Raw genomic sequence first — 26,808 nt, forward strand, 5'->3', positions numbered from 1 at the left:
CTAGTCTGCTCCCAGCGCATGAGTGCCAACCCCGCCCCTCCCCCTTTGCCTTCTTTACGCGCCGGCACCAAACAAATCGATGGAACTTTTCCCCCCCCCCCCCCCCCCAAGAGCCGTAACATAGGTCAGGGGAAGTGAGTCTCAGCTGATGGTACTGGCTCCCACTAGCTGAAGCACAAACGTACCGCTTAGTCATTTCACAAATGGCAGGAGCCGGGACTGCAAGGCAAGTGATGCGCTTGCTTTTTGCGGATCGTGGGTCCAGGTCCCGGATTTTCATGCGGAGAGTATTGAACCTTGCCATGCCAAGCAAGCATGCGAGCTTCGGTACCCAGTCCAGCAAGGTCTGGGCAAGCCACCATGCGCCTTCACGAGAAGATACGACATGATCGCTGCCTCGTAGCATTCTAGACAACGAGTACGGAAGCTAGCGGTGATGGAGAATGGCGATGTAGTACCCTCTTTCTCGGCAAGGGGCGTTTCCGCAGCTGCGCATCGGTGGCAACCGCACAGTATGCGATGGTTGCAAGCTCTCGCCCGCTCGCTATGGCCTGCACTTGCTTCTCGAATGGCGAGTGCTTCAACTCATACTCGTTGAGCAAGATTCAGTATCTGCAACAGCTAGACCGTTCTTCAACGCGCCGCTTCGGAGGCTTGGCATTTTCCTTCTGGACTCTGCGGTGACTATTGGACTGCCAACATTTCTCACCAGGAGCCGGAGACTACTTGTCTCCAAAGATCACTAGTATAGGCTCGGCCCTGCATATCGTAGTCATGACCATCGGCTGGTAGCTGTTTGGCCATGTTCTCTTAACTACATCGCCTTGGAGCGGCTGGCTTGGCTCGAAGCTGCAGGGGTAGATTACTATTTCGAGGACCGAGCTGTATCTTTCTAGTCGACGTGGCTTGCCGTGGCCTCGACTACGCTGTGCCCTGCTTCCGTGTTAGACGTGATCGACGAGGCTGAAGCCCTTAGGGTTTGTACACGACCGCTGTAGTAGACTGTTGCGGGATATAAGTATGTTCTAAACACCTTGTCTTTTCGTTCCTCACCAGTTCATAGTTGCCCATCCCTCGTTGGCTCCTTTAATAATTTGTTCATACTCTTGTCAGTCGTTACATATTTTCACTTTCAACATGGTCCTAAGTAAATCTCTGGCTTTGCCTCTCCTCGCTTTGTGCTCCATAGCTTCATCTACTCCATTGGAACAACGCGAAGCTGCACCGGGCCTCATCGATAACATCCTTGGCGGTGGGGGTCTCTCTGGTATAGAACAGCTTATTGCTGATGTTCTGTCTGGCAAGAGATCGCCTATGGACAACACTAAGGGGAACAAGCCGGTGACATGCTCGTTGTTCAGCGTCGACAAATGCTGTGTTTGTGAGTTCTGACAAACCTTTCTCGATCGTATCGAAGTACTAATAGTTTTCAGGGTATGATGTCTCTGCCGAACTCACGAAACATTTCGTCGGAGCCGACAAACAATGCAACGATAATGCCCGTGCTGCAGTTCGTATGGGTTTCCATGATGCTGGGTCTTGGGACAAAAATGCTCCCAACGGTGGTGCCGATGGATCGCTACTGATGGACTTTGGCGAAGAGGACCGACCAGAGAACAAAGGCCTTCAAAATATTCGCACACTACTTCGTAGTGTACAGGCCAAGTACAAGGTTGGATACGCCGATCTTGTCCAATATGCGCATAACCATGCCACCGTCTCATGCCCGAAGGGTCCACGCGTACTTGCCTTCGTTGGCCGCAAAGACGCTACAAAGGCTGCGCCTACTGGTCTCCTACCAGATGTTCGAGATGATGCCGACAAGATGATCGAACTCTTCAAACAGAAGGGTTTCTCAGCACACGATCTTGCAGCCCTCGTAGGCGCCCATGCAACAGCCAAACAACGTTTTGTCGACCCTACTTTCGCGGAGAAGCCTCTCGATACGACTCCTGGTGTCTGGGACGTTGAATTCTACAACGACACACTTAACAACCCCGCGGGTATCTCCAAAGACCAAAAGGTCTTTGTACTCCCAAGTGACAAGGTGCTGTCAAAACATCCTAAGATCAACGATGAGTGGAAACGCTATGTCGGTGACCAGGTCCATTGGAACCTGGACTATGCGAAGGCGTACATCAGGATGAGTTTGTTGGGTGTAGAGAAGAAAGACCTGCTCAAGTTGACTGACTGCACGAAGACCTTGCCCATCACCAAACCTTCAATTCCTTAGTATATAGATTTTCCAATACCCCTTACTTGCGTTGCGGCATAATTTAATGGTTACTATTAGTATAGATTTTCGCAATCGATCTGCATGTCGTTGCGTAGACTACGAAGTCGATATTGGCACAGATTTCATTACCAATTTCTTTGTGTGCACCTGTCGTATGTGTCGTCCTCAAGATATTTGCATTCTACTCTGTGAACTATCCGAGGTCCTTAGAAAGAAATTGGGCAACGGCGCTGACCACGAGACCGATCAGAACGCGGAGGGCAAATCGACAAGAACCTTCTTCCTATAGTCACATTAGCAACCTTGTGATTTATTACGCTTTATTAGCATCCTGTCTTACATCGAAATACCATCGCCACAAGGATCATAGTCTACCAAACGGGGACAGGTGGGGTGGCTGACATAAGCAACAGACTGGCAAGGGTCCGGGTCAGACGAGTTGAGCTTGCTTGTTTGTAGTGCGGAGAGTAGCTCACAAACGTCACGGCCGGCACACGAGCGTAACCACCACCACGATCCATCCGCACACTCGCAGACCGAGACCTAAGCTCGAACCACGATACGAGGGAACCAAACGATAGCGAAGGACATAATGGCAACTCAATTCTTGAGGGCGGCCGCTCGCGCCGGCGTTCGATCACCCATGGCTGCTTCCCGCGGATTCCAGACAAGCGCGGTACTGAGGCAGGATGCTGTTATCGCGCCAGTCAGGAAGCCCGTTGGTGCCTTTAGGGGAGGGTGAGTGCCCCTCTTGCAGTTATATTAGCAGATGTTGCCATAGGTGGGATGACTATACACCTATTTGGAAGCTTGTCGTATGCCAACAGATAAACCCGAGGGCAAAGCAGCAGACTTTTTGGTAACACACTGGAACAAGAGGATATGGCTAACGTACGACAGATTGTTTGGGTTCCTTCTCGGTGCGACGACATCCGGTGCAGGCATGTACTACTATGTCATTGACGAATACCGCGTGTCAAATCAGCTCTTGACCGAAGACATCTACGTACGTCATCCACATCTACCTTCTCTGCGCATGTTTGGGGATGAAACAACGATAGATGGGGGTCGCCTGGGTGAAGCGGGCCATTGCTAACGAGAACAGGCTCTCCAGTCCGCGGTCCAACGGATAGAAGGCTATGTCCGCACCCTCGAGGACAAGGTCGATGCGAAGAAGCGATAAAGAATCCACCAAGTACCCACCGAATGGCAAATACACAGCAGATTGTGAGGGAGACGTTGAGGAAGACATACACGAGTGGGGCAGGCAGTATCGCGCGCTGGACCGGCGGAATGGGATGCACATGTACATTACGAGATTGGTCTTTGCCGTGTCATTACGAAAGCGGGCATTTGTCGAGTGTCTATTTTATACCAAACACATTTCAAGTTGATCATGCTGATGTCTTTGGTACTAGTGACAAAGTCACAGCGAACGGGTATTGCATTGTAACATCAAGTATTGCGTGTAAACTCCAACTACAATTTCGGCATCGTCCTCCCGCTGCTACACAGCTACTCTTGCTATTGCACATGACGGTGTAATGACACAACTATGCTTACGCCATGTTGTTTCATTCATAAGCGTGTTAGCTCCAATTTTGATCATAACAGATGCAATTCTATATGTGCTTCCATTCGCATTTCAATCCATCGTCTACGCATAACTCTGTGAGCAACATCCCTATCAGTACCTAACGCCTACCATGTTCCATGACGCCAAATGCATCCGAACATCCGACATACGCCATCGCCTTCACAATATCGCAAGCGGCGCTATCCATTCACACTTCGGAGGCGTGACTGGGATGTCCTCATCATCGTTAAATCGTCCTAGTTGCGACACGCGCTTATAAATCTCCTCCAAAATCCTACCCTGCTCGCCATCATACTCCTCTGGTTTGCCCTCTTTGTAACGGTCCTTCGGGTCGATTGGCTTGCCATCTGGTGTGACGCCCTCAACATGGGGACGTGCTGCCGAGGTAGGCTGTGCAATTGAAGGTAGCTGAGAGGTAGCTTGAGCAGGAGCGGGGGGATTGTTAGGTTGATTCTGTGGTTGAGTTGCAAAAGGAGAGGGAGAAGGTGTGGAAGTTGCTGGAGCGGCGGATGTCTGGGGCTTAAGGAAAGGATTAGCAGCTGCTGGCTGCGTCGCGTTGTTTTGCGGCTGTTGGGTGCCGAAAGGTGAGGGCTTGCTCGTCTGGCCGAATGCTGGAGTCTGCGATGATGCAGTTCCACCAAAGGGGTTCGATTGCGCAGGTGCCTGTGTTGATGCTTGCTGTGGCTGACCAAATGGGTTTGGCTTCTGTGCTTGTTGACCAAACGGTGAAGGCTGGTCTGTCTGCTGCGCTTGCTGACCAAAAGGAGATTGACCTGACGAAGCTTGCTGACCAAACGGCGATGCGCCAGACGATGCTTGTTGCCCGAAAGGCGAGGTGTTGGCACCTGGCTGAGACGCTTGACCGAACCCACTTTGACCGAATCCAGGTTTGCTGAATGGGTTTGGCTTTTGCCCTAGAGCGTTTGTCTGTCCAAATCCAGACGCCGCACCTGGCGCCGATGGCTGGCCAAAGGCCGAGCCTTGGCCCATACTGCTGGTCTGCCCGAATGCGCTTCCTGCGCCTGGCATCGACGGCTGACCAAACCCAGAGGCTCCAAATGCAGGCTTTCCGAACGCACTACCAGCACCTCCAAGCGCTGAAGGCTGACCAAAGGGTGATGGCTTTTGACCCAAAGCAGAAGCCGCGCCAAAGGGCGAAGCTGACTGACCTGGATTTGACGCCTGTCCAAATGCTGAAGTAGCCTGACCTGGATTTGAGGTCTGTCCAAAAGCCGAAGTAGTCTGACCCAGGCTCGACGCCTGTCCAAACGCTGAGGTGGATTGACCCGGATTTGAGGGTTGACCGAATGCTGAGGTACTCTGACCCGGATTTGATGGCTGTCCAAATGCGGAGGTAGTTTGTGCTGGGTTGGATGGTTGACCGAAGGCCGGCTTTCCAAATCCTGGTGTTGAGGCCTGTCCGAACGCAGAAGGTTGCGAAGATGCTGCTGCTGCCTGAAACGGGTTTGATGGAGCTTTCATAAAAGGATTCGCGGCAGTGTTAGATGATGCAGTCGTGTTAGTCATCGATCCGCTTGCTGAAGCAGTGCCCTTGGCGATGTCGATGCGATTGGGATGGACGTCGGCACCTGCCTGAACATAGCTGATAGCCCCTGCGACGTCGTCCAAGATCGCTTTTACTTGCTGTTGCATCTTCTCGTTCAGCGCACCCTCTTCTTGTTGCTGGAACCTGTTAGCTTTTGAGGAAACCAGAACCAGATTCTGTACTTACTGCTGTGGGTTCGTTACCGGCCGCTCGTAGCGTATAGTATCGAAGGCGGAGCTCTTCGGGACTGATTTCGACAGGCCCTTCAATAAGCTGTCGTGGAGCGTCTTTCCCTGGGCCATAACATGAGAGCGGGTATGTTGGACGCTCCTTACTGAGATCGGCTTGAATGACGTCCTTGTCTAGGTTGAAAGTCGACGACTTTGATTCGCGGCTACCCCCGAATGAGCTGGACCCGCTATTGTCACCCGGACGGTAGCGATCGCCACTGAAAGCACCAAAGCGGTTGTTGTTGGAGCCTCCGCCAAAACCACCTCCCCCTCGGGCTGCATCCCGCGAACTTCCAGGGTGCTCGAATTTGCAAGCATCTGTTTCGCGTGAGTAAAAAGTCGGTACAACATGTCTGGTTGCTTACCTCCGAATTTGCAAGCGTTCCGCGGATAGAAGTTGCAGACGGTCATGTCGCCAGGGTAACTGTTTCGTTGCCTTTGTTCGGGATCAAAAGCTGTGACTCTGAGTTGACTGGGGAAATTAGTAAGATGAGGAATATTGTTTGCGTTGGAGACGCTTCGTGAAAGAAGGCAGAGTGCCTGACTGGAGATTGCGACTGGAGTGAACGGAAACTTCAGGGCGAAGGAACGCGACGCGCTAGCAATCAACGCGAGCAGAGCGCCTGGTCGTGTGCGCTTTAGACAGCAATGAATTGTGCTGTACAAATCGCATTACTTGTACGTTACCTCTGCCCATCGAAGCTCCCTCTCGGCGCTTCCGGTCTTCTTCCTGTCTCCGCCCATCTCGATTGATGCATGTTGAATGCTAGCCCGTCACACGTGCGAAGCGGTCAACGTAGACAATGTGAAAACACAGTAGAGGAAAGAAGCGAAATGAAAGGTAACACCTACGGCAGCGCGGTAATCTCTATGTTACAGTGTACTTGTTGACAAATGTGGACTTTTCTTGTGCTCTGTCGATGTGAAGCTTTCCTCTGGGATGGCGCTCAACGTTGTCGAGGCAGGGCCAAAAGCGGTACGGGCTAGAGTGAATCTAGCATTAGCGCGTATCCCGAGCAATCGCACCAGTGGCCTTCCACGTACGCGATCATGGCATGTCTAAGCACCGCTCGATGATGCATCTTGCGCCATGTACATCCAGGCGCACTACTCCATACCGCTGTCAAACTACAGATTCGAAATCAAGACCTATTCAAGACATCTGGGCGTACATAGCTGACTGCTAGTCCCGAGCACGCGCTGTTCCCCCTAGACCGTTCCGAACTATCGCTTGGCATGACGGTGTAGATGCACGCTTTCTCTATTCTTACCATCGGAATCTTCGTTGCAGGATACTCGACTGCTCGTTGGGATCTTGTGACACGCGTCTACGAGTTAGCGATATTTGCGTGGGATCACGGAGTGGTGACAAGGACTGCCAAGGGTTTCGCTCTGCTCTCCCTGCTGTTCTTCCTCTTCATACTGCCAATTGTGCGCATCGCAACACAGGAGACGGACCTGGTCAGTATAGGCCATTCTCGCGATTGCAAGCTTTCCGCTGACCGAGTCGAACAGCACCCGCGACTTGGAGGCACCGGCATCTCTGCACGCGAGCAGCTCAAACGTCGCGGTTCCTTCTAGCGGGGTAGCAGGATGAGGACATGGTCACACACAATGGGTTGATGCGCGTATTTTGGCCATCAGACGCTCCCAGGGACTCTGCACCGGGTGTTCTGGTAGGCTTCAGAAACTCAAAGTCGGATGTCTTTGTCGTCGGTGTGCTACAAGACGTCGAGTTGCGCCAGGTCGAGAATGCACTGCTCGTGGGAACCTTGCTGCGACACAGCCCCCACGATATCCAAGAACTACTGCAGCGATGTGGACACTCCTCTGTGCGCGCGCTGGGCTCCGTTAATCCTAAGAGGCCAGCCGATCAATCTGGCGCCGACCTTCTCACAGTCCATACCGACCCTTCGCTCCGCTTCCCGCGCCTTCATCACCCCGACGATGCCCTCATAACCATGCAAGTCATCGTCTACGACCGACCGCACCCAACGCGTATGCAATACCTCTCACTCAAGCCCATCACGCTGGCTCTGGGGGACAAGACAAAGGTCGCAGAATGGGACGTGGCTTTCGAAGAGCTAGAACGAGCAGAAGAGAGGGAACGTAAGAGGAAAGCACACCTTGTCGAAAAACTGAAGCTACACAGAGTGATTGCACATCCTCGCACACAGAAAGAGCTGGCGTTGCCCATGATCATTGAGCAGGTCAACTGTTCGTACGAACTGAACGCCCTACTGCAGAAGAATATTGGCATGATTGGCAGACGCATGAAGCGAGCTCTGAGCGTCAGTGAGCGCGTCGTTGAGTCGGCCAACAATCTCTGGGATTACATCTGGCTTGTACTCCACTATGCATTCAGAGTCTGGATATGGCCCATAGCTGCGCAGTTGTTCATTTTTGGGCTGATTACACACCGCATAATGGGCGAGGCAGTTCTTCAGGTTCTGCATTGGCGGCCAGGCTCTTCTGACTCGCCAGCCCTGAAAGACATCTCTGCAACAGCACAGCAGATCGACATCAGATTGCAACAGTCTTGCTACTGGCCCATCCAGTATCTCACCTTGCGCAGAAGGAAGATCGATTGGGAAAGCATCACCAACAGTCACCCAGAATATATCAGATTCTACAATAGCCTTTGGCTGGTTGCTAATGATGTCATAATGGGCATTGCTGTCGGAACATTCATCATCGAGAATGCTTCATTCGTGGCGGCTCAAGTCGACACCATTTTCAGCACCTGGTCGGTCGACGGGCTGCGGCGTATGATATCATGGCTCATGGGCTGGCCTGGAGGCTTGAAATTGAACACTGAGTTGGCTGCATTCCTTGGCGACCTGTTTCTGTGGGTCATCGACTACTGGGCTGGTATGTTCGTTCTACTGTCATTCAAGAGTTTTTACTGACTAGACTTTGCAGGCTGCATATCACTCTTGCGACCAAATCTGCCTGCGCTCGTCCAGATCATCGGCTTTTCAGCTTTTGCTGGCGCCACTATGCCCATCTCAATCTTTTCAGATCTCGTTTCACTATTGACGTTGCATATTTACTCATTCTACGTCGCATCTGCCCGCATCTTCCATTGGCAGCTAACTATCATCATATCGCTCTTTCACCTCTTCCGTGGGAAAAAGCGCAATATTCTCCGTAATCGGATCGACTCATGCGACTACGATTTGGACCAGCTGTTACTTGGGACAATTCTTTTCACACTGCAATTCTTTCTACTGCCGACAGTGTTCGTCTTCTACCTGACATTCGCAAGCGCACGCATTGCAGTCATTGGCCTGAAGGCCGCGTTGGAGATGGGTTTGGCATGCCTTAATCACTTCCCGCTCTTCGCAGTCATGCTCCGGCTCAAGGATCCCGGACGACTGCCCGGAGGGATATACTTCGAGCTTCAAAACACTACCGATGCTAGCTCTAACACGGCAGGCTCGGTAAGCTCACCCCCCACTGCCTACGTGCTGCTAAAAGTATGTCGATTTTCACGAAGGTACACTGAGTATGAACTAAAAGCATGCAGTCAATCCCATTATCTCTTCGCGCCATGTTCCAACCTTACTTTGACCTCGGCGATCGCATACGCAAGCACTATTTCTCGCCTAGTGTCTTGCTATGTCTAGTTTCCGGACAATTTGTTCCTCCTATTCACCGCCGCAACCTGTATAGCTTACAGTACAGCATGTTACCCGCAAAAAGGGCAAGCATAGGCGAATTGTGGAGAAAGTTGACTGAAAGGAGTGGGAGAACATCATCACACGAGCTGAACGGGTATGCCGCAATGCCACTAAGGAGAGACATACAAAACGGGAAAATTAGAAAAGATAACTAAGAGTTTAAATTCTCTACAGACATCACATGTCTTCATTCATCATTATCATACGTGCCCTACATCTTGTTCAATTTTTCTCGTAGGGGCCCGCCTGCTTCTACCAAGGACGAGGAGAGTGTTATGGTAGATTGAGTGCCTCTTTTGGTACTAGAAACTCCACAATCAGCTGCGATGAGAAGGTGTTGCGTCATTAGAAATCTAGATGAAGGAGAGCGCCCCTGTCGAGGCTTGTACCCCATTGCAGGTTCATCCGCTACGCCTCCAGACATAGCCAGATGGAAAGCAGTACTAGTCTCCTAAATTGCGCTCACGTTCACCGTCACGTTCACCTTCACGGTAAGTTTCCACGACGCAGTGTGTCCAACAATAAATCTATGAATGCTTTTGCTGTACGCTTATGACCTCACAGTCTTCTTACTGCCCCATCATCAACTGTGACTCTGTAATACTCAGTCACCAAAACGAAACTTCACACGATGGCGACTAAAACTGCCGTACAGACTTCACAAGTCGGTCGTATGAAGTAAGTCATTCTATACAGATGCCCAACAATGACTTCAAGACTTACTTACAATTGTAGATTCGACCCTTCTTCGTTCTTGCTCGTTCGCGTAGGCTGTGATGCCTTTCAACAAGACTTCCTGCTCCATGGAGGCATTCTTTGTGCACGTTCAGAGTTCTTCCGCCGCGCTCTAAATGGCAACTGGAATGAAAAGAAGGAACGACTTGTCAAGCTACCCGAGGACGATTCCCAGACTTTCGCATTCTACGTCAGCTTCATCTACACCAATGTGGTATCCGACACTACAGCCCTTCAAACTATGACACCGGACGGGTTCCAAGCACACATCCTAGCTGTTGTCAAACTCTATGTCCTAGCCGAAAAGCTGCAAGATAGGCAAGCCAAGAACGAGGCCTTGCGGACCGTGCTCAGCGACACTGCAGAGCGATCGTTCGCCGACAGTCTACCTAATGCCGAAATTGTTCAGTTCATGTACAACAACACCCTACAAGGTAGCCTTGGACGACGTCTCATGGTCGATCTCTGGAATGACGTACACGCGACGAGCATTATTAAGCAACGTGAGGGCATCTGCAAGGAGTTCTTTGTTGATCTCGCCCATGCACTCCTTGGTGAGCGTCCTTCGCGAAAGCGGAACGGGGCTCTGTTCTATGGAGCCGAGGAATATTGCGAGGAGCCGTGAGGGCTCTCGTATGACATTCATCATATGGATCACCAGAAGAACATCGTTTGTCCAATTGGCATGACAGTAACAGAAATGCGTTGGCGTGGGAGGATTCATGTCTGTTCACGAATTCCCGATCTTGACATTGGACCAAGGGTGTGGCAGGCGATGAGGAATATGACTACCCGCAGCGAATGTGTACTTGGAGTGTAACAGCTTTGTAATGATTAATGCCTGCATATGACTGATATGATACGCCTTGCATCCGATAACTACCAACCTCATACATCGTAGAGCGCAGTCTGACCCGTAAACCAACGCTTCAAATACATGCCGAAAGCTTTTCGTTTGACAAAAGCCGCCATCAATGATATGCAAGATGGAAATGAATAGAGATTACCTCCTTAGTGTGTGCGGGAGCAAATACGCCATGACTCCCGTGAATCCCATGTCTCTAAACGCCAAACCTCGTTCTGCTGATTACGCATCCTCGGACTCTCTCATCGACCAACGGATGGAGTCGTCATCGCCAGGAGGCTGTGGCCAGTGGTGCGGTTTTGGTGTAGTGCTGCCAGGTTCGTCGTCGAAAGGCTTACGACCCCATACCACGTAGCTACTCAGCGTTAGTATGTGATTCGCCTGATTACATATCCCGACTCACAAATTGTAATAGGCATGTACGTTCTCGTCAACAATCGAGTTCCTCACATGCGCGAGATAGACCTCGACTTCGGCTGGTGTCCAGCCCAAGCCAGTGACAAAGTATTCAAGCGACCATCCCTGCAAACCCAACATCAAATTCCAGCTACAATACTTGCCAAGCATTTTCTCGCGATCGCTTTTTGGCCATTGATTGGCGGGAATAGCAAAAACCTCCTCATGTACATCGACGAAACCAGCTTCTTTGTACCACCTCTTCAGCTTGTCTGCGATGCGTAATGGTCGACCGAGTTTGTGCGCTGCTTTGTCTGCTAATTCTGACCACTCTTTGAGCGGATAGTCTTCGGGCATGTCGTCGGCACATTGGAGCTTTGAAAACCATTCCTGCGATTCCATCCACCCGCCAGGTCTCAGGTTGTTGTAACTCTTCTGTATAATTTCTCGAAAGTCGTTGAAGATGCCGAGGGACATGCGTGTGTGGATGTAGTCGTATACATAAGGTTCTTCTTTGGGATACCACCATGTTGGGCTGAGGATGTCTTCCATGTAGAAGTCGATGTTTGTGTAGGATATTTTTCGCTGGATCGGTGTCAAGTCAATGCCTTCAACCTGCTGCTGGATTAGAATGGTAGAGGGAGAAGAATGGAATCGCGTACCCGGCAGTTTGGGAATTCGGCAGCTACTACTTGTCAGTGGTGGTTCTCCGGGGAAAAGCAGGCATGGCACCTACCCATCTCAAAACACCAGATTCCGGTGCCACAGCCAATGTCCAACATTCTCTTTGGCTTCTTTGGCTTGAGCGGTGCGAAATAGTTCCGTCTGTGCAGAAGACATTTAATAATGGCATGTTGCCAGTCCAAGCGGTATATCTCTGGCTGTAGATGTGCGAGTCAGCGACGGGCCGATTGAACAAAAGAGGTGTTTCCAAGCAGCGCGTACCTCATCATTTGGGAATGGGTAGGCTAGAATGAATTAGCTACAATTGTGCGCAAAGTTGCCCTGATTTGACGCTTACCTCCGGCGTGAAAGCTGTGGTAGGTGCGACCGTACTTCTTCTCGTTCTCGTACATGCTCGGCGAGAGGCTTTGTACTTCGCTAAGACGTGTGAGTGCGCGCGCGGTGTATCAACGAGGGAGGAGTGAGGTACAGGTCATCATATTCTCCATCCGAGGCCAGTTCCGACTGCGTGTCTGCGTTAGTCTTGTGCACCTTATGCGCGAGGATGGTGGGGAGGATGTGCATCAGCAGGAGCAGCAGCAGCATACCTCAGGCTCGACAGTCGAGTGTGTGAAGTCGGTGAGGTTGGTGGCACTGGACAGCGGCCGCAGCTTGTCCTTGGGCACCGGATCCGAGGTCAAGGTAGTCATGATGGGTTGCTGGTGCGCTACGATGCGCTACAGAACACGCCCCGAGTCGTGTCGAGGAGGAGGCGAAACCCAGCGGAATGGCTGATGTCGTTCCCAAGACCCTGGCCTTGGGGGGCCGTCACGCCGATAGCGAAAACGCCGACGGGAGCGCTAAACGTGGGCCAGTAACCCCCGCAGTCGTCCCAACCTCGACCGCCTGTCTGTTGCCAGCTGTCCAAGAGACCCCACAGCCACCACGACTATGTCGAATGACAGCTACAGCTTTACGCCTCATGCTACCAGTACCGCCTGAGTGGCTTTGAACGTGCGTCGGTCCTTCCGAGACGCTGGGTGACACTCACCGACCCATCGGGTGCACACCCTCGATACCTCTGCATCTATCAAGAGCTTACCATTGTTCATCTTCTGCTGTGCTTATCGTACATCATCTACCTAACCCCTTTGCAGCCTGGCCCTTTCGGCCCCTTGACCGCCAAGGATTCCGCCCGCTGCATCAACCCATGCATCGCATCAAGGCCAAGGTTGTGTCAAATTGTTTCCTGTTTGCCCAAACTGGCGGGTTCAACTGCCCTTGCACATCCTATGTCGAACTTTTCCAGTATGCTAAAGAACCCTCTTCTCTGATCTAGTCGTTGTTGTTCTTATCCTACTCAACAAAGGCGAGCATGGCTCTTTCTATTCTCGAGCTGATCTGGATCTACACCTCTACTTTCTGTACTGATCTGCCCGTCCTTTGATCAAATTTATCGTGGCTGTGCACTGAAGTTGGTCGATAGAGCTTGCATGACGCTGGCTCCGGCCAAGTGTCTTGCTGAAGACGAGGAAGAGAATCTACACTGCTGGGTGCTGAGTAACGGTTAAAGTAAGCCAAGCATATTTGTGGGAGGCCAAGGAAAAATAACATACTGAAAAAGTGCGTGGGGTTCAGAAGGAGCAGCCAGACGAACTTGGCCAAGGACATGGGAAGGGGGGAAAGCCCGCTGAATATTGTGCCTCAAGTTGAACGATACGGAAAGCATGAAGAAGAAGTGGGAGGAGAAAAGAAAGTGCAAATCACATTGCATCAAGATGGTGATGCACCTATGCCCCGCTACTAATGTACAGGTAGTTGTGCCAGAGAAGCTTTCGATAACGCATTATTTACCGGCCCTTCTTGACCCAGCCCTCCAAGTTCTCCCGTGTATCGGCCAGCTTGCCCTCGACCATACCAACAGTTCCCTGTGCGTGTGCCTTTCCAGTCTCAATGAACTGCGAAATCCTGCTCTTCATGCGCAGATGCGTGTCTGCGAGGACGGGGTATCGCTCTTCGTAGGTCCAGATGAGGTCTCCAACGTTTTTGGTAGTGATTGGAAGGACAAAGTTTGCGGCGGTGATGCCGACAGCGACTGGAACTGAGGTTCGCAGCAAAATGTTCCTGTTGCGTGTAATAATGGAACCTGCCATGGAGGAAACGAGGACATAGAGAGCACCAGGGAGGACCTTCTCGCCCGATTCTCTCGGCGGGGCTAATGAGCGGATGGTGCTTGTGAAGGAGTGCTCGAGGCGGAGGGTTTCGGTAAGGGCGTTATCAACGGCCTTTTCACCGCGCACCGCTTGCTCGTACAGAGCCATGCGCGCGCGGCCAATCTGGACTGCGAGGCGGTCGGTCGGTGTTGGGCGGTAGGTAGACTCTGGGGCCGACGACGAGTTTGATGGGTCTACTAGAGAGGGAGCAGTAGGAGCTGTGGTATCGATGGGCATGTCATCGTAGATGGGTTTGCGGTCCTGCCGTGACGTTAGCATTGCGATGCACCCACGGGCCAGAGACTCTGAAAAGGAGTCTCCGAGGGCTCAAAGGCATGCCGACATACAAAGTGATCCGCGGGTCGCTCCTCTGCATACACGGTTCCTGGTGCGAAGATTGCGGCGGCCGAAAGGGCGGCCATGGCGGGGACAGTGGCGCGCTGAACGAGGGCAATACACCGTCTTCCATCTTGTCAAGACTACTTACCTGCCGTAACAGCGGTCTGAAAGCCATATCGAGCGTGGGGCAGGCGCAATGCGTCGAGTTTGGTGGTGTCCAACTTGTGATGTTGAGCTCAGAAGACGCGGAAACGGCCGTGCGAGCGCCGCAAGATTCCCGTCCTCGGCTTAGCTATGACATCGTGCCCCAGGTGCGTCTTGTCTTCTCCCTGCCAGGCCACCCTTCACCCGCGCAACCCAATATGCTTAAGCGCCTCGCACGCACAAAGCAGTCGCCATGGGTCTGCCACCAATGTCTCCAACACTCCCGCCGCCAGCGACGCTTCAACTCCACTGTGGCCGCCGCCGCCGCCAAAGCACGCGATCCTGCCCCCAACCCGCTCTACGGCCTGTCTGCCAGCGGCAAGACAGATGACGACGCCCTCCGCAAGGTTTTCGATAATGCTTCTTTCTGGGACAGCTTCAAGCGCGCATCCCAGAAGGGCACACCCACGGGAATAATAGGCAACAAATACCTTACCCATCCCCAGGGTTTCGTTGACTTTGTCACTGTGACCATACAACGCTGCAATGCCGTGGTGCAGAAGGTGGCAGCAGCGCAGTCGGTCGACGACTTCAAGCACATGGTCAAAGACCTCGATAAGCTCAGTGATCTGCTATGTCGGGTAATAGACTTGGCCGACTTTGTAAGAGGCACGCATCCGGATCGCAAGTTCCAGATCATGGCAATGAAAGCCTACCAAACCGTGTTCCAGTATATGAACCAGCTGAACACGACACCAGTACTACATGACCAGCTGAAGAAGGCCTCGGAGATATCCGAGGTATATGACACATGGACCGAGGAGGAGCGCATCGTAGCGAGGATACTGATGGAGGACTTTTCAAGATTTGGTATTGGTCTAGACGACAAGACAAGGGAGCGCCTAGTAGATTTGAGTGGCGAGATTGCCGATGTTGGCAACGAATTCGTCGAAGGCATGGCTCCGGAGAAGCTGAGCCTGAAGTTCAAGTCATCAAGGCTGAGAGGGCTGGACCCAAACCTCGCAAAGGCACTGACAAAATGGGGCGAAACTAAAATCTCCACCATGCACCACGAGTCGCAAGCTGTGCTGAGGTTTGTAGAGGATGCCGATGTACGGCAAGAAACCTACCAAGCTGTGCGGACAGCGAACAAACCAAGCATCGCGCGTCTAGAAAAGCTATTGAAACTACGAGTCGAGTTGGCGCAAACATCAGGCTACGAGACCTTTGCACACATGACGCTAGAAAACAAGATGGCGCGGACACCAGAAGCAGTCAACACTTTCTTAAAAGCGCTCTACGAAGATAGCCGGCCGGCTGTCCTCGCTGACCTAGAAGAGTTGATGGAGTTGAAGAGAGGCGATGCTCACCAAGACAACTTCCCCAATCGCATCAACGCTTGGGACAAATTTTATTACACACAGAAGATGCTTGCGACAATGGAGGGTCATTACAGGCAGCGTACACCCGACTCTTTGTCCGCATACTTCTCTGTTGGCACTGTACTGCAGGGCATATCACGACTGTTTGACCGATTGTATGGTGTTCGCTTCGTTCCCAAAGAGACCCAGCCAGGTGAGGTATGGGAAGATGGTGTGCGACGACTAGACGTCATCTCCGATACCGAAGGCCATATTGCCGTGCTATATTGCGATCTATACTCGCGACCTGGCAAAACTCCTAATCCGGCTCATTTTACTCTCCGATGCAGCCGCGAGATCCTGCCTTCAGAGATGGAGGAAATGTCACACATGCAGCATCGTTTCTCTTCCCCCATCGAGGCAGCCACAGACGGCATGCCCGTCTCCTACAACGCCGAACGCAACAGCTACTTCCAATTACCCACAATAGCATTGATTTGTGACTTTAGCAAAGCTTCGCACTCTCGACCAACACTCCTCAACATCCACGACGTGCGTACTCTCTTCCACGAAATGGGCCATGCACTCCACTCCATTCTAGGTCGCACAGCTCTGCAAAATGTTTCCGGTACTCGCTGCGCGACCGATATCGCCGAGCTGCCTTCGGTTCTAATGGAGCACTTTGCCTTTTGTCCCCATGTCCTAGGTTTATACGCACGACATTGGGAAACGGACGCCCCTCTTCCCATGGCGGCCCTAGAATCCCGCCTTGCAATCGACAATCGGAACCAGTACTCTGAACTCGAAAGCCAGATTCTCCTCTGCATGCTCGACCAAGCGTACCACTCCCCGATTGCCGCAGACCCGAATTTCAACTCGACAAAAGTCTACCACGATGTCTACAACAAATACGCGTCTGTCCCTGAACCCGCCGGCACGGCTTGGCAAGGTTTCTTCGGCCACCTGTTTGGTTACGGCGCTACATACTATTCCTATCTCTTTGACCGCGCGCTAGCGGCCAAGATCTGGAAGGATGTTTTCCAGCACAATGGCCAACAAGGTAGCTTGGATAGGGAGAATGGTGAGCTTTACAAGAACGAGGTACTCAAGTGGGGCGGAGGGAGAGATGGCTGGCAATGTTTGGCTGGTGTCTTGAAAGACGAGAAGTTGGCCAAGGGTGGAGAGGAGGCTATGGCCGAAGTGGGAAAGTGGGGAATTAGAGAGGCGAGGGGGAAGTAGAGAGTAGATGGCGTTTCTTCTTTCCAAAGCTTGCACGTACTGAAGGATGTATAGATGATGGCTAGATGATTAGAAGTTGGACTGAGTGTTGAAGAGCACCCGGGGCATTAGAACATAGAGCTTGATACTGCAGATCGCCTGCCATGATGTGGAAATTTAGTTTATACCCCTTGCTATGTGATCCCCTACTTTGTCTCGTATTTCCCTAATTATAATCTGTACCTGACAGATCGGCTACCCACCCATTCCCCTTCCTCTATCCATGACCCCCGCTTTGATTCTCTCCACAACCTCTCTACCCAACCACCTCAGTTGTCCATTCTGCCGACTCGCTGCGTCCGCCCATTCAAATACGCCTTTCAACTCCTTCAGTTCTTCTACCTTCCAGCTCTTCGCTAATCTACCTAGGACCAACCTCGACTCCACAACCGTAGCTCCAGGATCAAGCCAACTCTTACTATACTGATCGAGCGGCAATATGAGTCCCGCGTCGCTGGCAGAGATGAATTGCGATAGTGCAGGGAGTGTGAAAATCCAGTGGAAGAGAAGGTTTGTAGTCTTCGACGACTGGGCGTCGTTGAGTGCGACAAGGGTGGCGCTGAAAGACGTAGCGTAAGTATCGTGAGCGGAGCGACGCCGAACATTTAGCGTTTGGTTGCGCTCAAAGGATTTGAGATGAAGTGGGTTGTGCACAAAGTCTAGGATCGTAGGCCAGTATGTTTGATCCGCCGTCTCGAGGCGACTGATCAGGTGGATCTCGGGAAGAAGACAGGGCGCTACTAGTGTTCTTGTCGCCGTCTGTTGGTTGCCTTCTTGGGTGTTCTTGAAGACAACGGTGATGGGCATAGATATCGCACGTCCGGTGTCTACGTCTCGCACGACTAGACACCTGGGCTCAGCAGCGAGTACCCAGAAATGACGGAAAGCTTGTAGATGTGCCCTTGAGTCTTGCACATCAGAGGGGAACAAGGGGTAGAAAGCACATATCAGACTCGCAATAGCCTTGTTGCTTCGACTAAAGGTTTGTGTACCGCCTGCAATAAACAGAGTACCGAACGCCATGTGAGCAGCAAGGTGAGAGCCATATGGGATATCGGGTCCGATACGTCCATGGAGACCGCGTAAACGACGGAAGACGTCGAGGTCACCTGTTCCTGCCATGACGGTAGCGGCGGCTAGTGCGATGAGATCTTGACAGTTGCGTACTGTGTTCTTGGATAGCTTGGAATCGTAGCGTACGGCAGCAAGTTTATTGATACGTATCAGTTGATCCAGATACTTGATCAGGAAGTCTCGGACTTGGGTATCCCCTGTACCAGCATGCTTGAGACTCACAGCCCACAACAGACCCGCGAGGATGTTGTAAAAGGGCATTTGTTCGCTACGGAGTCGTGTAATGCCTTTGAGATCCCAGGCTTCGCGGTAATCGTACGGCAGGTTCTTGATTATCCAAGAATCTGAGGCTTTGATGTCGTCCCACATGATGAGGTGCTTAGCGAGGGTACGGAGGAGAAATATGTCTGGGCGAACATAGTCGAACTGGGGCAGCGTGTCCGGTATATCAATCTTGCGCGCCACGGTTTTGTCGTGAGTCTTCATGAAGATGAGGGCAACCGCGATAACCGCTCCGGCTGTAGCTTGGTCGAGAATGTGGACAACGTTGACCGGCTTAGGCGCTACAGCAACGGCCATTAGACGCTCAACGATGCGCATATCATGGAGACCTCGAAGGTCTTTGCCCTTGCCTAGGTTTATGAAACCAAGTGCAAAACCCGCGGCGAGCCTGTAGGCTTCATCTCGCAGGCTGTCTGGTGGCTCTGATGGATCTGGAATCTCGACATACTCGATTTCTGAGAGCATAACCTCGCTCATACGGCGGTGCTGGGTGTTGTAGTAGAGCAGACCAATACCCATTAGACCCGTAGTCTGTGTGTAAGGAGAGAGGTTCAACTCGGCTGCACCTTGCGGTAACATTCTTGTGACATGCACCGACAGTAGTCTTGTCACGAGTGTGTCCATGGTGCCCATGAATGAAGCGGCCAAGCCTAGTAGCAAGCCTACCGAAGTCATGGTGTGCTTTGGAGTAAGGTATTTGAACGACAGCCATTTCGCGATTGTCCTCAGATGGCCGTTAAGGCCCAGGCCAAGTAAAAGCCCTGCATGCTTGTTCGTCAGCTCCGCAGGTTTGTTGTACATTATCCACGAAGTATCGATACCCTGAGCATCTCGCGATATGCTTAGTCCAGCTGCAGCACCGGCATTGAAGAAAGCCCAGAAATACTTCTCCTCAGAGTAGTTCTGTCGTTCGGCTGTAACGACATTGCCCATTGGCTTCATGAGGCATGATGTGGAAAAGCCATATAGAGGGTATTTCTCCGTCAGTAAAGGCTTCTTGCTGCTGAATTTTATCATTGAACTACCCAACGGCAAGGAGAACGTGCGGACCATGACCCATTGCATGAGCGCTTTCTGACCCTCAAGCATCGCTGCATCGTCTTGTCTGCTATCAGCTTTGTATTCCGCGACAGTCTGTCGTAAAGGTTCTAGCAGTGTATACGCTTCCATGAACCGCCGATCTTCGCGGAAAATGAGTCGCGTGATAGAGTGCCTGTCAACTTCGGATGTCGATTGGATTGCTTCCATCCGATCAGCGCCTTGACATATAGTGTGAACATCCCTCGTTGTACTAGTTGTATGAAGCGCTCCACCCGATGCATTCAAGTGTGCATCATGGGCAATTTCTGCGATAGGAGTAAGGCTGATATCTAAGTCTTCGCGTTGTACAAGTCTGAGTAGTGAACTCGACCATGTGGTAGGTGGGTTCGCCTGACATCTTGTAATCGCTTCCATGAGTGGTGCTTTCGCGGCTTCCGGCAGTGTCGCTAGCATCTCGGGACTGATGTGACAAGCCTTGATTAGCTCTACTATCTTCTTTGGGCTCGAGGCAGGGTCAATATCTCGGAAGAACCTGTGTAATGCCACAGTTCTGGGCGTAACCCCTGCCATGATTTCGTCAATATTGATGGATGAGTGCGGAGATGCTTTGGATTTCCGTATGAGCATCGCCAGTGTAGGGAACGGAGCATAATGTTGAGATCCTGTGACAGTGCCGAGCCAGTCCATTATTGAAGGGGGCGCATCCCATGGCTGCGCATGCAATCGTACTTTGCCAGTCAACGTGGTTTCGTCATACGCCCAGTCTTGGCCCGAGCCACCATCAAGGTCGAAAAAGCCACCTTGTCTCCAGTCCCATCCTTCCCAACGTAACCAGTGGCCGATCTGTGCTAACACAGGTGCGAGATTCCCAGGCTCCTTACCATGGAATCCTTGGCATAAAGTGTCCAACTTGCGTTCTTCGCGGAAAAGATGCAGTGACACCACAATCTCAGACAAAGATGAAATGCGAAGATCTTGCTTTTCAGAAGGGGAAAGTCGCCTCCAGTGATCATTGGTGGCTTTGCCAATTGGGGACTGGAGGTACTGACGAGCAAGCTCGAGGCAGGTGGATATCATATTGTCTTTAACGCCGATCTGCTGTGCGATTGTTGGTAGCTGGTGCTGCTTTGAGTCGCGCTTCATTAGCGGGCTCATGGTGGCCGATTTCGGACTTGAGTGCAAAGCCCAGGTCCACGGAGATGATTTCCAGCTCTTTGGATGTGTTGTTGAAATCTGACGACTACACATGAGTCGCCATGCTGAGTCTTCGTCGTCAATGAGTTCATCTGGTTTTGCTTGGCTTGCAGGGCGCCCTGAACTTCTTCGCTGGGTCGACTTCGCACGAGTGTTGATCTTCCCTTTCTTTTCATCAATGAATGGTACTGCAAGAGTGAGCAAGGTCGCTACAAAGGCCATCCAATCTGCAGTGATCCACTCAGCTCCCCCATCAGATAAAGACTTGCGAATGTTCCACCATACTTCCAATAGGAAATCGCCGGCAAAATTTGGCAGTATTGTTGATAGTACTTGGAAAAGTTCGGCCACGTAGCTGTTCGATGGTGATAGGCGCAACACCATCCGGTGACGACGCAGCTCGCCATCGGATAGATCTAGCTTCCCAGACGCGCCCGATGGGGACAAATTATGCAACGACTGGCTCAGTGATATCGTTCGTCTTGAGCCCGCAGTCACTCTACTCTGATCATATCGTATGATGGCATACGGGTCGAATAACTTCATAGGGCCCAAGCTAAACTTCACTGGTAGGTGGCTGCCCCATCCCGCAGTCAACGATAGGCAGGGCTCTTGAGGATTTCTTGACGTGAGTTGAACTATACGTTCGATATGACCGTCACGAACTTTCATAAGATCCAATGTGTTGTCTAGCTGCCGCGAGCCAACAAACTTCGGGACACATGCATAACGAGGAGCTGCACTTGCCGACCCAGACTGTGTGGCTGATGCTGACGGCGAGAGTCGTTTCCGTGTGACCGCTAGCTCGCATTCGAGGGGAAGTTGCAACGATGGATGTGATATATACAAGTACAATTTCCTCTCGTGGAGCGTCGCCGAATTGAAAGGTGCGTTCAATGTAAGTACCTTTGGTTCATGCCAATCCTGTTCAGATGTCAACGACAGAACTTCACTTGAAGAATATGGACTCACCGGAGTGTTTGAAGGGTCTCCCAAAGCAAAGAGGCCACTCTTCAGGTGCTGTGTAATGGGAATCTCCGCAATGACACTGATTATCAGCTCTTTAAGGAGTCCATCTCCAGGCCGTGGTCCGTCTTTGGCATCGGGCGGCGCAAACAGGTCGTCAAGCTCATCATAGTCCTCTATCGTGTCGAAGGTATCCTCGTCCATGGCATCATCTAGGGTATCGTCTATTGACACAGCACCCAAACTCATTCGTGATGTGACGCTACCAGGAGTAGAAGCGCGGTTCCGAGATTGCGAGAAGCCACCGAAACTTGTGCGATCGTGGCCTAGTGAGTGGCGGCTTCGCTGGCTTGCATTGAAACTTGCGTTGAAGCTGCCACCAATACTATTACGAGATGTTGCGAGGTCTTGGAAGGCGCTTTTGTCGAAGCTCGTGGAGAGCTCAGCTCGTGAGAGCAGTGAGCTCACTCGTCTAGACTCTTTTGGCTGACGAGTAATGTCAGAGTCGGGGTTGAGCTGTGAAGCAAGAGCATCGTCCACAGCCTGGTCAGATAGTCGCTCCTTGGTAGTAATCTTGAAGGATGGAGGTTGGGTCTTGCTGCGTGGAGCTCCACCAAAACTTTCTCTCAATCTGTCAGCTCCTCGAATTGCTGGCGTAGTTGCTCCGGTTCCTGGCGCAGTGCCGCCGTATGAGCTACGACGTCGAGACTTGCTTATTGGAAGGGAAACGTGTTGCTTGCGAGAAGTTGATATTGATTTTGGCTCTAGGTAAGCCGCAGACCAGATGGTAAATACATTCGTCTCGTGATTCGCTGTGACTACTAGCAGAAGGGGCTTGTCATTTCCACTGCGATCGAATAGGAGCTCATTACGCGGTGAGACGTAGATAATCTCCTCAGCTTTGTCGATGGCTTCCAGTTTCCGATGGCTGGAGCCGTGGCTAGTCAACAGGCTGCTGCGATCACCACCCGCGACGACATTGACCACTAGTCCCAACTCGGACAGCGGGTCTGTAAAGGAATACAACCTGGGTATCGATTCTGGGTTCAAGGGGGTGATCAAGTCATCTAGGAACGTGGTCGCACCAGACAGACGAGACTTTCCGTGCCGCGATGCGCCAATAGAAGAACCATGCCGGCGGTGGGGTTTAGAGAAGCTTTGAGAGAAGGAGAACTGCTGTGAGAGAAAGGACTGGTTGGTTGTGAGGAAGGAGTTTGGTGGAGCTGACGGTAACAGTGGACTCGTGGGCACAGGATGAAGGGGAGCAAGCTTCCTTTGCACAACAACACCGCGTGCTGCAGGAAAAGCCTTGTCTACTTCGAATGGGAGGTTCACGATGTGCGTGGTGCCCGAAAGAAAGAAGACATGTGCTTGCGACTTCAAGAAGACGACGAGCGCACGCGACAGAAGCTCTGTTGTGCGTGGTTTATTGTTGGCTGGCACGGTGGGATGTGCAGCAGGCTGTGTACCTTGGGTCAGGAAAGTCTTTGAAGGGTCGGCTGTGTTGTATTCTGTCGAGCTGTCGGAGGCCTCATTCGTGCCATGTGAGGGCTCGTCTACCAGGAACCATGTCAACAGCGCCTGCTTGACCTTCTCTTTCTCCACCTCGAAGTTGAAGACCTTACGTATGACACCACCTCGGGACCAGACCACGTGGTATTCAGTGGTGACGAGCTCGTCGGTAGGGCCCTGGGGGTCGTTGTCGTCCGAGTACGTGTCCCAGACATAGTCGCCGTCAGTGCTATCCTCGGTCAGGATGGACTCTTGGACCAGGTACTGCAGGGCGGAGGGCTTGTGGACCCCGATTGAGCGAAGAGAGGCCATGCGGACGCTCGTTCCGCCACATGAGGGAGGTTTGGGTATCGTGTGGGCGTTGGGGAGATGTGGGCGGTTTGTTTGCGCGGGGCGCGCAATCCGACGTGACGCGCTGTGGTCGAGCGCGACTTCCCCAGAGAAATGTTGACAGACTCCGCAGCACCTCGGAGCTTCCTTCACCCTCACACATCAAGTCGCGCACCATCTACAACCCCCAGACGACCTGAATAGTCATCGCAGCATCCTAGAAACGTCTCGACGTGTTTGCGCTTGGAGCAGACGCAGCCTCAGTCGCGCCTTGCGTGTTACCTAGGCGGTAGCTAAGCCCACCACCACCGTCAAGCTGCAAACATGGAGCCAATCGTCGCGGCAAAGGGAAAACTCACCCAGCTAAGGTGCGCTTTCTTCTTCCCACTGTCTACACGGCTGCTGACGTGATGTCCTGCAGGTACGAGCTTCCGCACCGCGTACATGCCTCTACGGTATACCCCGTCAAAGCCCCCAATGGCTCGACCATCGTACTATACGGCCACGAGACAGGTGTTGGCATCCTCTGGAGAGGAGGACGCCCGTTGAAAAAGTCCCCGCCCCTTCCCCAGCAGCCAGCGAAGCCACCAAAGGTCAACGGAACAAGCAACGATGCCATTATGATCATCGACTCCGACGACGAGCCTACCAAAGCTGTTTCAGAGCCGCCACCCAAGGCCGAATTTGAGCATGAAGAGGAAGAGCTTGATCCAGACCAGCCGTACGCCTCAGTCGTCCAGCAGCTTTCTCTGTCTCTCAGTACCCAAGTGCTACACATCGCCGTCCCCCAAATACCGACCGCCTCTACCCTCCGATCCGCAGACACAACACCTCGCATATTCAGCACTCACATCATCTTCACCGTCGCATGCGCCGACTCTACAGTGCGCGTCATTACATTGCCTCTGAGCCCTCCTCCACACGTCGCAAAAGATAAGCCATACACCGCGAAGTCACAGTTCGGCGAAGACGTTGTCAAGCTTCATGGCCATCAAAGCATCCCGAGGGGTGTCACTATGACTTGGACTGCAAGAGGAGAGGCAGAATCTATAGACGAGGCAGAAGACGGCATGGACGTGGATGAAGAGGAAGAAGACACAACGACTTCTGAGCACAAACACCAACCGCGTGCCGGTCAAGGCTTCGACTTACTCGTAGCCTCGCACTCCGCTGAGCTGGGAGGCCTGGTCAAACTCTTTCGCTTTGAGCTATCTGAGACGTCACCGAAGGTCTCGCATCCGGTCGTGCCTTACAAGACGCTCACTCTGAACAAGCCTGCCTCTCGCATTGCCTTCAACACTGCTCAGTATCCAAATCGTCGCCATTCCCAACTACTCATCGCAGACTCGAAGGGAACTGCGCGCATCTACGATCCTTTTGCGTTACCCACTCGTAGCCAACGATCAGGCGGCCGTCGTAATGAGCCTGGCGCATTTGTGGGAACATTCAGGTCATCTTTCGAGGGCGTCAAGAACATTGCGCTTACCCCTGCTGTTCTTGCGTCGCGCAAAGCCATCATTGATGCGGCTTGGGCCTCCAGTGGCCGTCATATAATTGCCTTACTGGCGGACGGCGAATGGGGCGTCTGGGATGTTGATCGGTCTGGTCCAAGCCCCCCAGCAGATCCATCGGCTTTCTCTCTTCGAGGGTATGTTGGTACAGCGGAGAAGGAGGCAAGTTCTGGCGGCGCATCAAGCCCGAAGCGTGGAAGCCGCAATTCGTTAGCTCCAATGACGCCGAATACGCGTAAGCGGAAAGAGGAGACACTCTTCCAGGGCAGCGCACCAAGCCTGACAGCAGCAACTAGAGGCGGCATCTCCGTTGCGAGTATCACGTCGACTAACGGAACGTCAGAAGACTCGGTCCTGATCTGGTATGGATCTGAGATCTACAGGATAGCCGATCTGATCAAGTTCTGGAGTCGTACTGCTTCTGCCAGCAGCGGTGCTTCCTTACCAGGTCCTGGTCTCCAAGTCCAGGATATTGCACTCTGTGGGGAAGCCATCACATCAGTCTCACAGTTCGACACGACACCTCAAGCATCACGTATGGCTATCGCCAGGGACACTCTTGTATCAGCCGAGCACCGTCTCATCATCACCGCGAGTACTAGTCAGCCTCTTGGGCGCGATCTGAGCGCCATATTTGCACGCGAGCAGGTCGAGGATGACGCATCGAACAGAACAGACCAGGCTCTTCTTACCCATGGCGAGCTTGATCTCGGCGGCATGGACAGGATGCTCGAGAGTATGGAGGGCAGCGGAACTAGCGGAACCGTCCCCAAGAGCTTGACCATGGGCGGACCTCGCAAGGTCCTTTTCGCTTCCTCCGCAGCTTGATTGCAAATGAAAAAGCGACATGTCAGCGACAAGATTCTTACATCCTCTGAAAAAGACGCTCTGGTAAGGAATTTCGGAAAGCTAGCATTTGTATACGATATCCCTGAATTACCATCCTCATCTTCATCGGCCGCCAAAGACGCGGAAAGCAGTTCTCAACCCTATCATAAGTTCCCCGCTCGTCTCCCTCCGTTTCCTTTCCTTGTCCCTGTCTTCTCTTTTCCCCGTCATGCTCTTTCCTTCTACCCAGAGGAAATGAGTATTACGAATTTTCGCGGCCTAAGGTGGAGCTCAGCGACCAGACCCATTCCTGCTGCTCAGTATAGCCTAGCGATATATCAAACACTGCCTACCCACAGTCGCCGACGAAAACTGTTACCCCTAGTAGCCCTCGTGCGAACGGTTCCCATAATGTATAGTTTTCTGTCTGGACAGCTGGGGACGGCGCGTGCACATTTCCCACCTTGTTACTCTAAGCTGCTCGTTACCTAGCCGGTCCAAGGACGTCAGGTGAGGACGGTATGCGTTTGTGGCAAGGAGACGCTTGGGTGCATGACGTACGTGTCTTTTGTGGATGCGATACGGCATTCGTGCCTGCGTGATATGGGGATGTGCGACATTTGAGATATGTGCACAGTGAGGCATTCTTGGTTAAGCACTGCGCTGGATTTTCTCCGTTCGCACATGATGCGAACAATGTTCAAGACGATCAAACATTACTGTGATTACTCCTTCTATGCCCTCATCGAACGCCAATGCTGAACTCCCAACGTTCTAATACTCC

General features: G+C 52.3%; 11 protein-coding genes across 11 annotated transcripts; 7 read left to right on the forward strand and 4 right to left on the reverse strand.

The window, feature by feature from the left end:
* Positions 1-1,137: 1,137 nt before the first annotated feature.
* On the forward strand, positions 1,138-2,233 carry AA0111_g106 (hypothetical protein; the record flags this gene model as incomplete). The annotated part of the gene is made up of 2 exons (XM_028644368.1): positions 1,138-1,381; positions 1,434-2,233. The coding sequence occupies 2 exons, from the start codon at positions 1,138-1,140 to the stop codon at positions 2,231-2,233; spliced, it is 1,044 nt and encodes a 347-aa protein (XP_028511997.1).
* A 646-nt stretch (positions 2,234-2,879) lies between these two features.
* AA0111_g107 (hypothetical protein) lies at positions 2,880-3,419 on the forward strand (the record flags this gene model as incomplete). Its single annotated transcript, XM_028644481.1, has 3 exons — positions 2,880-2,974; positions 3,137-3,242; positions 3,342-3,419. 3 exons carry the CDS (start codon positions 2,880-2,882, stop codon positions 3,417-3,419), a joined length of 279 nt encoding a protein of 92 aa, XP_028511998.1.
* A 573-nt stretch (positions 3,420-3,992) lies between these two features.
* On the reverse strand, positions 3,993-6,353 carry AA0111_g108 (hypothetical protein; the record flags this gene model as incomplete). The annotated part of the gene is made up of 4 exons (XM_028644592.1): positions 3,993-5,516; positions 5,566-5,927; positions 5,975-6,245; positions 6,297-6,353. The coding sequence occupies 4 exons, from the start codon at positions 6,351-6,353 to the stop codon at positions 3,993-3,995; spliced, it is 2,214 nt and encodes a 737-aa protein (XP_028511999.1).
* A 504-nt stretch (positions 6,354-6,857) lies between these two features.
* On the forward strand, positions 6,858-7,190 carry AA0111_g109 (hypothetical protein; the record flags this gene model as incomplete). The annotated part of the gene is made up of 2 exons (XM_028644703.1): positions 6,858-7,070; positions 7,125-7,190. The coding sequence occupies 2 exons, from the start codon at positions 6,858-6,860 to the stop codon at positions 7,188-7,190; spliced, it is 279 nt and encodes a 92-aa protein (XP_028512000.1).
* Positions 7,191-7,210: 20 nt separating this feature from the next.
* Positions 7,211-8,518, forward strand: AA0111_g110 (hypothetical protein; the record flags this gene model as incomplete). Its single annotated transcript, XM_028644815.1, has 1 exon — positions 7,211-8,518. One exon carries the CDS (start codon positions 7,211-7,213, stop codon positions 8,516-8,518), a length of 1,308 nt encoding a protein of 435 aa, XP_028512403.1.
* Positions 8,519-9,923: 1,405 nt separating this feature from the next.
* On the forward strand, positions 9,924-10,652 carry AA0111_g111 (hypothetical protein; the record flags this gene model as incomplete). The annotated part of the gene is made up of 2 exons (XM_028644926.1): positions 9,924-9,970; positions 10,028-10,652. The coding sequence occupies 2 exons, from the start codon at positions 9,924-9,926 to the stop codon at positions 10,650-10,652; spliced, it is 672 nt and encodes a 223-aa protein (XP_028512402.1).
* Positions 10,653-11,114: 462 nt separating this feature from the next.
* Positions 11,115-12,661, reverse strand: AA0111_g112 (hypothetical protein; the record flags this gene model as incomplete). The annotated part of the gene is made up of 8 exons (XM_028645037.1): positions 11,115-11,247; positions 11,296-11,903; positions 11,951-11,973; positions 12,025-12,169; positions 12,234-12,256; positions 12,310-12,389; positions 12,442-12,476; positions 12,560-12,661. 8 exons carry the CDS (start codon positions 12,659-12,661, stop codon positions 11,115-11,117), a joined length of 1,149 nt encoding a protein of 382 aa, XP_028512401.1.
* A 1,140-nt stretch (positions 12,662-13,801) lies between these two features.
* On the reverse strand, positions 13,802-14,586 carry AA0111_g113 (hypothetical protein; the record flags this gene model as incomplete). The annotated part of the gene is made up of 2 exons (XM_028645148.1): positions 13,802-14,425; positions 14,512-14,586. The coding sequence occupies 2 exons, from the start codon at positions 14,584-14,586 to the stop codon at positions 13,802-13,804; spliced, it is 699 nt and encodes a 232-aa protein (XP_028512400.1).
* Positions 14,587-14,865: 279 nt separating this feature from the next.
* Positions 14,866-17,247, forward strand: AA0111_g114 (Mitochondrial intermediate peptidase; the record flags this gene model as incomplete). The annotated part of the gene is made up of 1 exon (XM_028645260.1): positions 14,866-17,247. One exon carries the CDS (start codon positions 14,866-14,868, stop codon positions 17,245-17,247), a length of 2,382 nt encoding a protein of 793 aa, XP_028512407.1.
* A 234-nt stretch (positions 17,248-17,481) lies between these two features.
* AA0111_g115 (Negative regulator of mitosis) lies at positions 17,482-23,667 on the reverse strand (the record flags this gene model as incomplete). The annotated part of the gene is made up of 1 exon (XM_028645372.1): positions 17,482-23,667. One exon carries the CDS (start codon positions 23,665-23,667, stop codon positions 17,482-17,484), a length of 6,186 nt encoding a protein of 2,061 aa, XP_028512406.1.
* Positions 23,668-24,009: 342 nt separating this feature from the next.
* Positions 24,010-26,024, forward strand: AA0111_g116 (hypothetical protein; the record flags this gene model as incomplete). The annotated part of the gene is made up of 2 exons (XM_028645483.1): positions 24,010-24,053; positions 24,107-26,024. 2 exons carry the CDS (start codon positions 24,010-24,012, stop codon positions 26,022-26,024), a joined length of 1,962 nt encoding a protein of 653 aa, XP_028512405.1.
* Between the last annotated feature and the right edge of the window lie 784 nt (positions 26,025-26,808).

Source organism: Alternaria arborescens (assembly GCF_004154835.1).
Source record: "Alternaria arborescens strain FERA 675 chromosome Unknown contig_1, whole genome shotgun sequence".
Taxonomy (NCBI): Eukaryota; Fungi; Ascomycota; class Dothideomycetes; order Pleosporales; family Pleosporaceae; genus Alternaria; species Alternaria arborescens.